The sequence below is a fragment of the Balearica regulorum genome, chromosome 2 (genome assembly GCF_011004875.1).
Source record: "Balearica regulorum gibbericeps isolate bBalReg1 chromosome 2, bBalReg1.pri, whole genome shotgun sequence".
In the NCBI taxonomy this organism is placed as follows: Eukaryota; Metazoa; Chordata; class Aves; order Gruiformes; family Gruidae; genus Balearica; species Balearica regulorum.
Genome location: NC_046185.1, coordinates 22,847,881 through 22,863,145, shown reverse-complemented (window position 1 = coordinate 22,863,145; position 15,265 = coordinate 22,847,881). Strand labels below are relative to the sequence as shown.

The following is a 15,265-nucleotide window of genomic DNA, read 5'->3' as shown; positions in this document are numbered from 1 at the left end:
TGTAGCTTGGGAAGGATAAAGACATCATTGTCATATCAATTGCTTTAACTACAGAGCTAAGTAAAAAAAAATAAACTATGGCCTCAGAGTGCTCTGAAAACTAACTAGAATTCAGTACAGATATCACCAAATTCCCTTGACATAAGCACCACTCAGTTACCATCATGGAAAAAGGAAAACTTAAATGTCATCGGAAATTAGAATTCAGTCAGGGTCAGAAACCTATCCTTTGGAGCCACCTTGATACAAAGGACTCCTACTATAACAACAATTGCTTAGGATAGAAAGAATCAACTTAAGTTCTTCCCTACAGGTGTTATGTTGATCTCAGTATTAGAATCATAGAATGGTTTGGGTTGGAAGGGACCTCAAAGATCATCTAGTTCCAACCCCCCCTGCTATGGGCAGGGACACCCTCCACTATTTATTTATCTGCGTAAGTGATCACCTCCCTCAGAAATTCTCTTAAAAGAACAAGCCTGGGTGCTATTACAGTACTCCCACGATACTCAATTCTCCTTGGTAAAGAACACTAGATCTTATCCCCAAATTCCTTTTCCCCACAAGGAGGAGCATTTCCACTTTACAACTGAGATGACAATGCCCCAAACCCAGAAAACAGAACTTGTTTAGAAATATCCCACTATCGGTTCTCACACCAGAAAAGGCTTCAAAAAACCCGCCACAGCTCTAGTTTGGTGGTTGAAGTAGTGAAATCTAACTTTAAACTAGCAATGGAGCCCATTCTTAAACTAGACTGAAGGAAAGAATTAGTAAGAGATTGGTAATTAACATGGAAATTAGCATACAGAAAACAAAAAGAATGTGTTAGTCAGTTTACCTTCTGCTGCTTGATGATCCTGCTCGATTTCCTGGACCATTACTTGACACAACAGAGATTGCATTTGCAATAGCTTCCACAGCCGAGAGCCTTTCAGCAAATGTATTCCTTTCAGAGCGCTCTGCTTCTGAAAAATTAACAAAAGTGTTAGTGTCAAAATTTCACTTGGGAAAATTATAAGGAAGGAGTATAAAGTATGAAATGTACTAATCATAAGATGTTCCCTATGTGTGTGTGTGTGTGTATATATATAGATTTTTTTTTTTTTTTTTAAAGAGGTAGAGGGTCAGAGTAGGTTTTTATTTTGGACGAGATTAACCATGATTCTGACTGGGTTTGGTTTCTAAATGGCCATCAAGGAAGGAAATTCAAGGCATCCAAATTCCAGAACAAGCTTTGAGTTTTTGGTATCATCAAGAGACAAGGACCTATCACATAGCTGATTCCAGACACTTGCTGAGTCAAGGCTTCAAAAATAATGACAACCAATACCACCCCAGAACACCACAAAAAAACCCCAAAAACCAAACACACTTCACAATGAGCAGCTATGAACAACAATGCAAAGTTGTGGGCTTGTAAGATACACACTCTACTTATGAGCGTGCTTAGGAAAACTGTTATGAGTATAATAAGGTAGCACAATCAGCTGACATCAGAAAGAATGAGCATTTCTTCTAACATCTAAATCCCTAAGCACCATAACACCTAAATGTTCTAGTAATAATGAGGACTGAATTGTGCCAAGTGCCATACAAAATAAAAAAAATTGCCTAGCTGTACAGTTACAGTACAACTTGACGCAGCCATCTGAATCAAAGACCTACTGTAGATTCATTTATCTGCAAGATAAATACACAGATAAAGCAGTAAAGTCAGCTGTACAAGGCTTGCTTAGAGTAACAGTCATTGCTTCTCTAGGACTTACTAACAATTAAAGATTGCATTGCTACTACATAGCAAATTATGAATCACTACAGCCACGGATCCAGAAAGAACTGAAAGAGAAGCCACTTTCAACGTGATACAGGCCAGGAGAGGAGTAATTGTCGTTTCAACAGAAAGACAATTTTTGGTATGAACTAGAAGGAATAGGTGTATTTCTGAAAAAGGAAAAAAATTTCCTTGAAGTGACTGATCGTTCTTTCAGGACATGTCTTGAAGTTGCTATGGCTAGTGCTCACTTTCCATTTAAAGGCTTTTCAAACTGACAGTCATCATCCTCTAAATGCACATTTTCCCCACTGACAGTACTACAACCTCGATAATTCCTTTTTTCTTCTTCTTTGAACAAGAATGTACTATTAATACCTTTAAGTTCATAGAATGAAGTAATTCGATGGTGTTTGTCAGCTTTGTATATTTAGTATAGTCTGTATTGTACGTTTATTCTTTAGATCCTTCCACTCACGACTACCTGAACTAGCAAAGATCTTAGGTTTTGTTTGCTCTCAAGCATGTGCAGGTTTCTTAGATAAAAATCACCTACTAGCCACAGCTGACGAGTATCAAGCACTTCGTAAACATTACTCTTGTGCCCTTACTTCTATGCTACTTGACCTGTAGTTGTAAATGAATTGCCATTGTATTTGTGCTGTACTCCTTTCTAAGATCCACTAGTTCTCTTAACTCCTGACCCATCACATAGTATTTCTGCACCCCTCACACAGAGGGTCACAGTTCTTGAGAGTGATCCCTCAAGCATTACAACTGTTCTCTGCAGCATAGAGCTTTTACCTATCCTTGGTCCCACAGTAAACTGTAACTGAATTTTCACTGTCCCACTTATGAAGTTAGTATTCATTTTTGGAGACCCATCAATTGTAAATGCCCTGGCTCTATAGGTAATCTGCTGTTCTGTTGTCTAATGAATCTGTCCCAATTCTATATAAAAAACTCAGTTTGTAATTGTTCAGCAAGATTATCTGAAATTTAGTATGGTAACTTTTAATGATTTCACACGCTTTGGACATTTCTTTTGGACCTGTCTTTTCCAAGATCCTTTCTATTGGCAAGACTGAGGAGACACCAAATCACAGAGAAAGAGAGCAGCCTTCCCCCAGCTTTGCAGGCCTGGGGCCGCTTTTCCTGTGATTCATTTATCCAATGCTGCAGGAGCTATGGTGAAACTAGGCACAGGATTCTGGGGGGGGGGGGGGGGGGGGGGGGGCGGGCAAAGCAAGCTTATCCCTGCCCTCAATATTCCCTTTCTGGCACTTAAGGGAGAATTTATATGAAGAAGAGTGAAGGATCTCAGGCAGGTAGTGGCTGGGAAGGGGCAGTATGTTCTGTAATTGTTAAGGAACATCACGTGTAAAGTCCGGAATTGAAGCCTTTACTCTTAAATCAAACTTCTTTTACAGTTTAACAGATGGCTGTATAACTTACAGACAGTAATATTAGTCACCACTGCCCTCCAGATGATACACAGAAAATAAGCTTGTCTTAATATCCATCACTAACAGTTACAGTGGAAGGTGAATGTGATTTGAATCTAAAGATATGAATGCCCTATTAAAACAATTTTTGTAAGGGGAAAGAGAGAGGCAGAGGGGTGTTAAAAGTCTATCAAGTTCACATTTTTCATTTTTCAGAAAGTTAAATTACATCCAAATGAAGTTACTGAAAAAATGTCAAGGTTGCAAAGACAAGCACTCAAATTAGGAAAAGTCAGATTAAGTTTGCCCATGCATCCTTATTTCAGCTTCCTTGTGTGCTTATAGTAAAACAATCTTCAGTTACACAGTTGGGTTTTGTTTGTTTTGGGTTTTTTTGTGTCCCGTTCCCCCCAACAAGACCCCTGCCTCAATCAGTGCACAGGATGGACGACACACTAAAGATGAAGGGTTGTATAATGAGCAAGCTGTCTATGCCTTGTTTGCTGCAACATTTGGAAGGTGTGTAGTAAGGCAGCAACAGCTTGGCAAGGAGAGGGGGAAGCGTTGTCTTGTGTTTAATGCCACTGAACATCACTTTGGAAAACTGGAACCTATTTCTGCCACATCTAACAGCACACAAAACTTTGTGAAACAAGGTTTTACAGATGATTGTGATACATTCTACTCATTTCTGGATACCTAAAAAGGTGCCTGACTCTCAGAAATAATTAACATTCACAGAACAACTAAAACTACTATTAATCCAGCTCTAAACCTACTCAAAAAAAAATGAGATCAGGCCCTAGGTTTCTCAAACAGAACCCTCAAAATTAGTTAATAGCTTTGAATACAGAAAAACTTCAAGCTAGAATACCTTCAAGACATGAGAAAGCTGCAGCATTAACCCCATTTTACAAATAGGGATATGAGGAACAATTAAGGTCTATAAATGACTAAAATTCAATGACAGCACCATACAAAAATCCCACAAGGAAGTTCATTCATTATTCAGTGCAGGGTTTGTATGGTGTGCAATAAGTAAGGAATGGGGCCACACACTGAATGATGAGGATAAAAAGAAATATTGAATAGCTACCCATTCGGTGAGCACCGTCCATCTTGTGCACTGAATGAGGTAGTCCTGTGGAAAAAATAGTATGAGGGTGTAATTAAAGACCATTTCACAACGCACACCCATGTACAGCACGTGGGTAAACTTAATTCTGGCATTTCCTAATTTTTGAGTGCTTGACTTAGCAACCTTTTCTGTTAAAATACTTTTTACATAACAGTATTTAATAGACATTTTAAATGGTGTCAGTAACTGGCATTAATAGAAGGTCATTGTTTCACATTTATTAATCCATGTCAACTGCAAGTAGCATTTCTTATTGGAGGTATTAACATATACTCTAACACTTGAAAAGTATTAAATACCGCTTCTCTTAAAAATTTGCTAGTGATATAATGGGGATACTAGTGATATAAAGGTGAAAAAATAATTGTTTTCATCTAAAATTAACATGTGAATGTGAAGTTTGTCTTTTACAATCAATAAAAACAGCTTAGTGTTCTTAAGTATTAAATTCTTATAAATCCTTGTGAGAGTAAGAAAAAATGTTGTCTCTGCACCTTTGAAAGGCTAGGACACATTTGAGGTGCTAAATTTTAAGGTACCCATTTATGAAGAATGCAGCCTTTATGTCAAGTGTTCTTGAAAATGCATAAAAAGTTTATTTTCATTGTATTGTTGAGCTCACCCTCTTCCTCTTTCGTTTCTTTGTTGCTGGTTGGAAAGCATACAGACACACAAGCATGCAGAATATTGCGGTTTCCGTCACATCTATGGCCAAGGAACGTCTGCAGCATTTGTGGATTCTGATCCAAGACAACTGCTTGTTCAAGATTCATCAGGTATTGTCTGCAAGCCTCATAGTCACATCGGAGAATGTGCTGCATTAAAGTTTGCTTCTGTACTCAAAAGAACAAAATATTTTAACAATTTAAAATACAAAAGGCAGACATACAAGTTTTCTAAGTACTTCTAGTTTTCTGTTTTTGATATTAATAGTTCTACACCAAGGACATTGGCTAGAAGTCAGTGCAGGAACTGTTGAGAATATGCATCATCTCAATTATAGCACTGTTAAAAACAGAAACCAGCATGCATTCAGGCACAGACAAGTCAAAGGAAAGGAGAGGCTTAAGCAGCAGAAGCTATCAGGCTCACAAAAGATTACTTCTGTCTCATGGCTACACGTAACATGGGAAAAGCGGTACAACTGAAAAAAACCTAAGGAGTCTACATCAACTAGCTCTTACATATTTGTTTTAGAAGAGCAATATGCATGCTGAGAAGTGAATGAATAGAAGCTGTTGAAGGTCTGGGAGGCTCAGCCCATATATAACAAGCTTTTCCACAGTGATAGAATACTCCACTGTGAAATCAATGTCAGTCTAACAGGTACACAATACCTCCTGGTGGCAGCATAGCACAGAGCAGATTAACTAAACTGCGCCAAATCACTGATGGGTTTATACAAACTTCATACATAAATTCACAGCAGAACTATTCATACAGCACCACAGATGAGTACAGAACTCTACAGGCAATTCAAGTGAAAAAATCTTCCCTTGACTCTCATAATTTCCTAATATATAGTCCAAATATTAGATTAAAAAAAGTAAAAAAGAATAAAAAAGTATTGCATTAACAAGAAAACAAGTTGTTGGATCCCTCAGAAAAACTGTGCACCCATAAAACAAATAAAATTATATACTGGCAGTATACATAAAAAGGTAATAGTTTTAGAAGTAATTCCTACAAAAATATTACTAGTTAAAAGCCTGATACAGAAGCTATGCAACCCCAGAATGGATAGTCACTTGACTATGTATGTTAATCTTTTTGTGTTTCCATGTTTCTAAGAGAATCTTCTGTTGAAATTAGTTTCTCTGAAATAGTGAAAATACAAATCAGTATCTAAACACAAAGCTGCTTTAAGCATAACTTTATAAAAGCAAGAGAAAAAAAAGCACATAATTCTGTAGTAAAGAAAATATCTTACCTCAACAGCCATAATGATAATAGCAGCTTTCTTTTTGATGGTCGAGTTAGCAGGAAGATTTGTTAAGGAATGAACACCCATTCCAAGACTACTAATAGGTGGAAGATCAAGCCAATCAGGGTCTCGTATCCCACCCATGCAATCTTTTGCCATTGGATAGATTGTACCATTTCCATCTCTAAGAATAATAGGAGATTCCTACATTTGGGAAAAAAGTTTTATCGTTAAATCTCGACAATTTATAACTATTATCCTTCCCAAAAGGTCTAGTTCTGCTTGACTGCCAATAATGAGAACAGTTTACCGAAAATTCTCATTTATGCCATTGTCTCCTATGATTACAAGTGGCACAGCATAAGATACCAGATTCTCTTTCTCAAATGCCTGAAATGTGCTTAACATAGTAAATACTACTGAAAGTATCTTCTTTATGACATACATTCATTAGGAAACATTACCAATGAAACATATAGTACCTATACTTTTAGCTTACTTAAATGCTTCAGAAAAAGTTAAATATATTGAAATGAAACATTCAAATTCAGTTCTTTTGCAAAAAATGTTTCCTTCAACTATCCTAAGCAAAGTATATTGTGTTTCTGGCAGTTACGAAAATGGTTTCGGTATTTTTTTCTCGGATCTCCTCATGGATGCCTGCACAGTGTAATCAAGCTGTATGATCAGATAAAATAAGATACATAACATTGGATAGTAGAAAGAGTTGCACAAAATCTTGATATATCATTTTTAGTATCAAATAAAGATTTTTTTTGTTCACATTTCCATTTATTCTCAAGAGTGGATTTTCATCTGACCCAATTCCAAAATATAGCTAGATAACAAGTTTACACTAACACAGGAACTACTCTCTCAAGGTTTTCCTCCCCTTTTTTACCTTTTATTCAAGGTAGAATTTGAATAAGATTACTGAAAGTACTATTCCCCTTGTGCCTTCAAAATATTAATGGCAGCAGCAAGTCTTTCATAACCCATTTAAAGATCTATTCTTTGCCAGTCTTTGGAAAAGCCTTACAGAAGGCTATACCATCCCATTCAAAGATGACATAAGTGAAGTGCAGTGAGGTTAAATGATTGAGATACAAAACCACAAACCTGTCCAGCTGTAAAAATAGCAACACTTCTCTCATTCTGACCCAGGAACGCAATGCTGCTAGTAGGGAAATTATTTTCCTGTTCAGCCTTTCCTGTGGCAAGGTCAAATATGCAGTATCGAACCCAGTTCCCAGTTTTCAGAACAGCATGCACCCCTTCAAAGATACATAAAGAAAAAAGTTAATGTCTTTTACTGATGGCATCCAGTAAAAGAACTCCTAAAGCACTTTTAAAGAATTACTAATACCAACAGAGTATCTTACGGGGCAAGTCCTACTTACCTTTTGAATCTACGTTTACTGCTAGGATCTCTGTTTTTTCAGGAATACACAGCTTTTTAGGTGTCCTTTGAAAACAGTCAGGAACTTTTGGAGTTCCACCAGTTTTTACAACCTGAAAAGAAATGTAAAATTTTAAGATGCAATTAAGCACACAGTGCTGACATTTCAAAATACTGATTGTTTTCTCAATGTTTCACAAAGACATACCTGCAGTTCATCTATTCTGAGCAGCCTACAGTCTTGGAGAAGAGAAGAAGGATCAGGATCTGAATTAGAACTGCTCTGACAGTTTGCATTGCTGGAGGTGCCTGGAAATTTCACAGCAACATAAGCACCATCCACTTTTAGCACCTACAAGCAGAATACATTATAGTTTTAACAAAAGCTTTGAATAGAAACTGTTTAGGTTTGTTTGCTTCAAAATAAACCAGACCTTTATCAGGAGAAGAAAAAAGTTTATAATGATCAGTGATAAAATTCTACAGCTCTTGGTCATGAGCCTTGCTGTTTTGCTAAAATTACTGAACTCTTCACAACTTGGATATCCTAATGACTTCATAGGCATCCTGAATCAGATTAAAGGTCCCCCCACTTCAACATCCTATGTCCAACAGGAACCAGCACCAACTGCCTAGAGAAGCTCCTACTGATACTTCCCTGGTGTCTTTCCAGCTTCTGGAAACAGCAGGACAACTTCATGTTTAATAGCCTGAACAGACCTTTCTCTTATTAATTTGTTCAATCACTTTTGAAAATAAACACTATTCTTGTGGCAAAAAGTTTAAAACATTAGCTAACAATTCAACAGAAAACATCTACGCTGAGCCTCTTAGGTCTTTAAGTGCTCTTAGCTCTTGTACTACAAAGAAACAGGAAATCACTCCCTCCCCCTCCCCCCATCTACATTTTTAAAGCCTCTGTTGCAGAGTCCTGCTGCTAATTCCTCAAGATGACCGTGCACAGTGGAAAAAAGAAGTGTTGGTGTATGAGTCTATTACTTATTCCTTACACTCAATGATAAAGTTCTCCACTCAGTCCCTTAGGACTGAAGGATACAGACAAATCTACCCAGACACACTTCATGCATCTGTGTCTTTCTCTGCCCCCCAAGGCAATGGAAGTTATTCAACCCCACACTGACACAGTCATTTCTGAGACTGTGAGCCTCTCTAAAGAGTTGCTGCCATGCATATCTAATCAGAACTGTCAAAATAGGCTTCCTTGATAAAGAAACATCTTCTGCTATCACCAAACAGCAAAGCTCTTTGAGTTTCCAGTTGAGACCATATTTTCTCAAAAGGAAAACAAAGCTAAGAGGGAAGGGGGCAGGGGGAAGGACAGAAAATGGTTTAATTTTGAGTAGAAATAAGATCTTGGTATGCTCTCAGTCTTGATCAAAACTAGATACAAGCAACTATCAACCTTGATCAGGCCCTAATTTCTCAATAGTTTCGACACAGAAAGTGCTTACAAAGCAATATTAACGATCTAGACGTAATCAACTTTATCTAACATGTCCCAACAATAAAAACCATCACTCAAATTTTCAAGGTATTGTAGGTTATAAAAATACAGGCATTTCCATGTTTTCTCCCAATTTCTCTAGCTAGGTGCAGCCTATCAAGCATACTAGAGAAAGTATTAGCAGATTTTTGTAACAAAGATTATTGCGGTTCCTAGTTCTAGTAGTAGAGCATCACTGACAGCTGTAAGAATACTACCCAAAATTTTCAACAATCAGACCTAGCCAAAAGATTCATGAACATTAACTCTGATCTAGACTATACAAAGACAGATTTCTGTTGAAACTCACAAGACAACACTCTAGACAAAAGTCATCATTTGGTAAAGCAATTTAATCAAGGTACATTAAGATAGAATCACAGAATCATTTTGGTTGGAAAAGACCTTTAAGATCATCAAGTCCAACCATTAACCCAGCACTGCCAAGTCCAACCACTAAACCGTGTCCCGAAGCATCACATCTACATGTCTTTCAAATACCTCCAGCAATGGTGACTCAACCACTTCCCTGGGCAGCCTGTTCCAGTGCTTGACAACCCTTTTGGTGAAGACATTTTTCCTAATATCCAATCTAAACCTCCCTTAGGGCAACTTGAGACCATTTCCTCTCATCCTATCACTTGGTACTTGGGAGAAGAGACCAACCCCCACCTGGCTACAACCTCCTTTCAGGTAGTTGTAGAGAGCAATCAGGTCTCCCCTCAGCCTCCTTTTCTCCAGGCTAAACAACGCCAGTTCCCTCAGCTGCTCCTCATAAGACTCGTTCTAGACCCTTCACCGGCTGTTTTTAAGGTAATCAGACTAACTTGTAAACCTGCAATCACTTGCCAATGCTTCGATCACAGCTTCTAGTCTGACATGTAGATTTATTGGTTTTATTTATTTTAATTAGTAAATACTGCCAAAAACGCTTTGTGAATTTGGGCTGTTGCTGAGAACAGAAGATTCTAAATGGTCAATGTCTAGCAGGGCATATGAAATCTTGTTTATGAAGCTTCAAATTTATAATCAGAGGGGGGCGAGGGGAAGAAACACACCTTAAGAAAAGGCACAATCCCCAAATATTTAACATATCCTATCTCCATAAATAAAAGTTTTCTTCTACATGCTTTGTGGCTGCTTTTAGTGTTCTCACCTACATCACATTTCGCTTACATCACTTTTCACGTGTTCAAAGAAATGCTGACAGTTTTTAAAGTGCTGGAACTCTTTCAGAGTCCACATGCCAATTTTTTTTTCTTTCCCATTTTGTGGTTCAAGAAGAAAATCATAAACCTTTAAAAACTGGAAAATATGTTTATTAAGATTTGGTGAGAAGAAATTCACCTCTTCAAAGGGGAACTAAAATGCAGTTCTTTAGTTAAACAGTTACTACTACAGCTATTGGCTGTTACAGAGAAAGAAAATAAAATTATCCATTGATGTAGCAGGCAACCAGGAGCTTGAGTGAAACACTTGATAGCAATTGTGCATAGAAAGCTCCAAAGCAGAGATGTAGTATAATAGGCTGGCACTAAACAAGATAAATGAGCAACATCCACATGCCTCTAACTGAAATTATATGAGTCTGAATTCACTGAAAAACACATTAACAAAAATAAAATGCAAGAGCTTAAAGATTTAGACACTTTAGCTTACAGAACTAAAGTACTTACACTGTTCATATTGCTAATGGAAAAGTCTCATCAATTATAAAAATATATAAAAATATAAAAATATATAAAAATAAGCATTTTACTGAACTATATATACAAATGTTTGCCTTATTAGGACTAAATTAGAAGAACTTAATCAAACAAATGAAAAAAGCAAGCAACAAAATTAAAGTTTAAAGATTTTTTCCAAAAGCAAAATATCTTTTTAGAGTATTTTCAAATACAATATAACAAGATTTGATGTTTCTTTTCAATGGAAGAAAAAAATGAATTGATAAACTGAAACAGCTGAAACATGGTAATATTTTTAAAATGAAAGAGGGTAGATTTAGATTAGATATAAGGAAAAAATTCTTCCCTGTGAGGGTGGTGAGGCACTGGAACAAGTTGCCCAGAGAAACTGTGGCTGCCCCCTTCCTGGAAGTGTTTAAGACCAGGTTGGATGAGGCTTTGGGCAACGTGGTCTGGTGGAGGGTGTCCCTGCCCATGGCAGGGGGGTTGGAACTGGATGATCTTTGAGGTCCCTTCCAACCTAAACTATTCTGTGATTCTCTGAACATATGTGTTATCTCCTTTACCCTTACTATCTACCCATTGCCACACTCCTTTAAACCACAATGCCAAAGCATACAGATTGGCAGAAAATATTCAACTGCAGTCCCTTCCTCAAAAGAAGGTGGAGGCAGGTCCTGAGACCTGCTTCTCCTCCCCTGTTCCCTCTTACGGTTGTTCATTTAAAATCACATTACCAATAGGCTGAGTAGCCTCTAAAAATAACAAAGTTGACTACCAGCACTTGGGTCTTTCAGACACAAACCTGTTTAGATCCACTGGTAATCTCTAGAATCTTTCCCTCTCCAGAATCACCATATTCCCTCTCAAGACACAGCAGCAGCAGATCAGGGAAAACACATTTTTTATTTATCCAGTCTCCTTGTTGGAATGGAAGAAATTTTAACACTGCAGAAAAGGCTTCTACCTCTACTCTCAAAGTAGAATGAGCACTTCCAAAGAAATACTGACACAATTTTTAAAATACTCAACTTCGAAGGATTAAAACCAGATTCCTAATAAGGATTAGGTAACTCTTCTGGGACTATATCCAGCCTGAACTCTTTCATCTTATCCTTCTCATTGGAAGGCTTCAATCTCAGACAGAAATCAAATAAAAATCAAAGTTCAAGTGACTGACTGAAATAATACAACACAAAGTACAAGTTAAAGAACAAACTACTCAACTGAAATTTGTGTTTCACAAAATTCCTAGGACTGATAAGCTTTCTGAGGATAGGAACTATAAAACTGGTAATACACAGAAGTCTCACCTGACTGAGGATGACTTTGATGAACAGAGGCAGTTTGGGGACGCCTTGAACACTGCCAATGGAAAGTCTCCAACCAAAACAAACTGCAGCTGCCAAAGAAGAAAAAAGCAGCTCCAACCCAGGTTCCCTACCCTTTTGTTCTAACAGTGGTTCCAGATAAGCCATTCCAGAAGAGGAGATCCAGAAGCTAATGTGGGTAAGCAGAATATCCCAAAGTGCTTAGGATGGACAAAACCAGCTTCTATACCTCCGATACCAGTGAGCTGTAACAAAGGCTTATTTCAGTCCATCTCTTTTCTAAACTACACTGAAAGAAGACTCCATCAGATTTCTCACCACCGCAGAAAACAGAAGAGATGAGTGTTGGGCTTTTTCATTCCATTGGTCTTCCAGGACAGAGATCAGTTTTTTGTTACTCTTACTACTTACTACTTCAGATCTGAATCATTACATAAGGCAAGATTTTTGGCCTCGCAGATCAATTAGTTTAGTGCAATTCACTTCATGTGTGGTCAAAAAACATATGCTAAATTACCAGCGTGTATTTTTCAAAGATGTTCCAATATTCAGATGCTCCATGAATACATATTTTACTCAATAACAGCACTTTGAGAGAAGCTAAGTGTTGTTCTATTGACACCATGCTTTATAAACATAAAGTACTTAAAACAATGCTTCAAAGCCTTTCTAATTTTCTCAAACACTAAAGGTAACAAACTCCCAGGTTATGTAGGAATAGTATATTCTCATGCAGGATGCTCAGGCCACTGAGGCCATCCATATCAATACATCAAGTATGGGACTTGTTCGAACATCATTCAGTAAACAAAAGGCCATGGAAGACCAGATGAAGGTATATCTGGGTAGACTCCAAAGGGTTGAGCTTCTTAACCCATGAAGTCTTAATAATATGGGTTTGGGCTCTTATGTTTTTGCAGTCTGAACCTCTGTACACATTCAAAAATTATTTATGCACAGAACAGTCAGACTGTTCAGAATTCAAATCATCTTTGCACTTAATTCAACTCACAACAAGCTGAATTACAAACATTACTGTTTCACAATGAACAACATGAGCTATTCTGGAGCCTGTAGGAGAACACTGCAAAGAGTAACCCTTCTGCAGACCGAAGTGCCTTCAGTCTTTTTCATACAATCACACAGCTGATCCAAATTAGAAACAGACCATATAACAAGGCATAAACTGTATTTCTGTCTTTAAGCTGAATGCTGCTAAGCAAAAAAAAAAAAAAATATGGCTTTGTCTGCTGGATTCTATCTAAACTTTAAAGATAAAGTGTTACAAAACTGTAAAAGGAAAAAAGTGAATGACCATATACATCAGTGGAAAAGGACAGCATGCTTTATGAAGAAAAAAGGCATCTTTGCCTTAAATGACTGATATAGAATAGACTCAGCACCAGTAACTCCATTCAGAAGACAGCCCACTTACTGGTTTTAGCACTTCAGTGAAAATATCAACATATAAAAATTCAAGCTCTTCTATATTTATTACAATAGTTCTTCTTGACGCAGTGCACAAAGATATACACCTTTACAACTGTATACAGAAATAGTAAAACAGTCTCTGTCCTGAAAATCCTAGAATCTAAACCAGGAAGGACAGATAAGAACAACAGGGGCTTTCCCAAAGCTGGTATGAGAGGAGAACAACAGTTTCAGCAACTTCAACTAAAGGGTCAAAACCTCATTTACAGAAACTGAAGTGTTTCAATGAACTAAGTTGCTCCACACTCCCTTTTGCAGAACTGGCCCAAACTTGATAATGAAAATTCATTGCAGGCCTCCTCCTTTCAAAGATATTGCTCAAGGCAAATCTTCCACTCCTGCACAATTACAGCCATTAAGGATACAGGTAAAATAGCCTGACTAATCCAACTGCCTTCTGTTGAACAGTTATTTCCTCTTCTGATAACCTTTTTTTTTTTTTTTTTTTTTTAAATCTTCTATGAATCAAGTAGAAGGCAATCCAACCTTTTCATTTTGTGGAAAACCTTTATTGGCTTTCCTGCTGCTCTTATTTTTGAAAAGCATAGCAGAGAACAGTCTAGATGACCTAATCCCTCCTAACATCACACAGCAATGCCAAAGGAGAAATGGAGTATTCTCCTCTATAGCACTCTTAGTCAAAGTTTTACTAGAGAGAAAAAGAAAAAAATACAAGGACCAAACAAACCATTTTCCTGGAGTAATAAATCAAATAACTTTATAGTCATATTAATGAAGCATGTTATTTCTAATCAAAACATTTCTGTTCTTTGGTTGCAGAGCATGACATTCACCCAAACATTCAGCTGATGTGTATGTAAAAGTCAGCCACAACGTGTAAATTTTCAGTTTCACTGGACTTGTGGGAGCTATTGCTCAAGTCACCAGAAATATTCTTTTGGATAAAACCATATCTGCTTTTCTTAATATTGTGGTTCAACTTAAAGTACCAGAATGTTATTTTTTAAGATTCAGCAAGTTTTATTCACAACGCATTCAGTCTATTACTATCAATGTGTTACAGACAAATAAAAATCAACAAAAGTCATACCAGTCAGAAACGTTCTCAAGCATCCCCAAAACTGTGATTCTTTTAACAGTTAGCTTATCTAAAAGGAAATTTTTTTTTTCCTCTCCAAAGACGGTGGGACAGTGTATTTTAGACAAACCTTGCCAACAGGAACATTCTTAACGTCTTCCACAAACACAACTTCCCTCAGAGACCACTGCTCTTCATTCACTTTCTCCTCCTCTTTTGGGGCAGGAGTAGATCGTCGTCGTTCTGAGACAAAAAAGTAATTACCAAAAAAAAAAGACTTGAAATATTTAATCAAAGCATCGAAATGCAATGTTCGGTAAACACCAAACCTCCCCCCCCCCCAAAAAAATTTATCAACCGTCAAATCTAGACTTTAACAAGAATCTGACTTTAGAACCCCCTAAAGTCAGAGCTACCTAACAGTATACCATGCCACTTTCATGTTTTTCTATTAAATTAGCGCTAATAAAGCCTATCTGATAAACAAAGCCATTTTTAAGGAAATTTAAGCAAAATAATTAAAATACAATAA

General features: G+C 37.2%; 1 protein-coding gene across 12 annotated transcripts in view; it reads right to left on the bottom strand.

The window, feature by feature from the left end:
* Window positions 1–15,265, bottom strand: part of UBR5 (ubiquitin protein ligase E3 component n-recognin 5) — a 93,339-nt gene that overhangs the window by 30,085 nt on the left and 47,989 nt on the right. For 9 of the 12 annotated variants that reach the window (XM_075743577.1, XM_075743575.1, XM_075743576.1 and 6 more), the window contains 8 exons: window positions 14,864–14,976; window positions 7,889–8,032; window positions 7,682–7,793; window positions 7,401–7,555; window positions 6,288–6,485; window positions 4,980–5,190; window positions 4,316–4,360; window positions 842–968 (listed from right to left, as the gene is read on the bottom strand). In XM_075743577.1, coding sequence (XP_075599692.1) covers window positions 842–968; window positions 4,316–4,360; window positions 4,980–5,190; window positions 6,288–6,485; window positions 7,401–7,555; window positions 7,682–7,793; window positions 7,889–8,032; window positions 14,864–14,976 — 1,105 coding nt within the window. The remainder of the gene's footprint in view (window positions 1–841; window positions 969–4,315; window positions 4,361–4,979; window positions 5,191–6,287; window positions 6,486–7,400; window positions 7,556–7,681; window positions 7,794–7,888; window positions 8,033–14,863; window positions 14,977–15,265) is intronic. The other 3 variants (XM_075743580.1, XM_075743583.1, XM_075743579.1) reach the window with 1 other exon arrangement.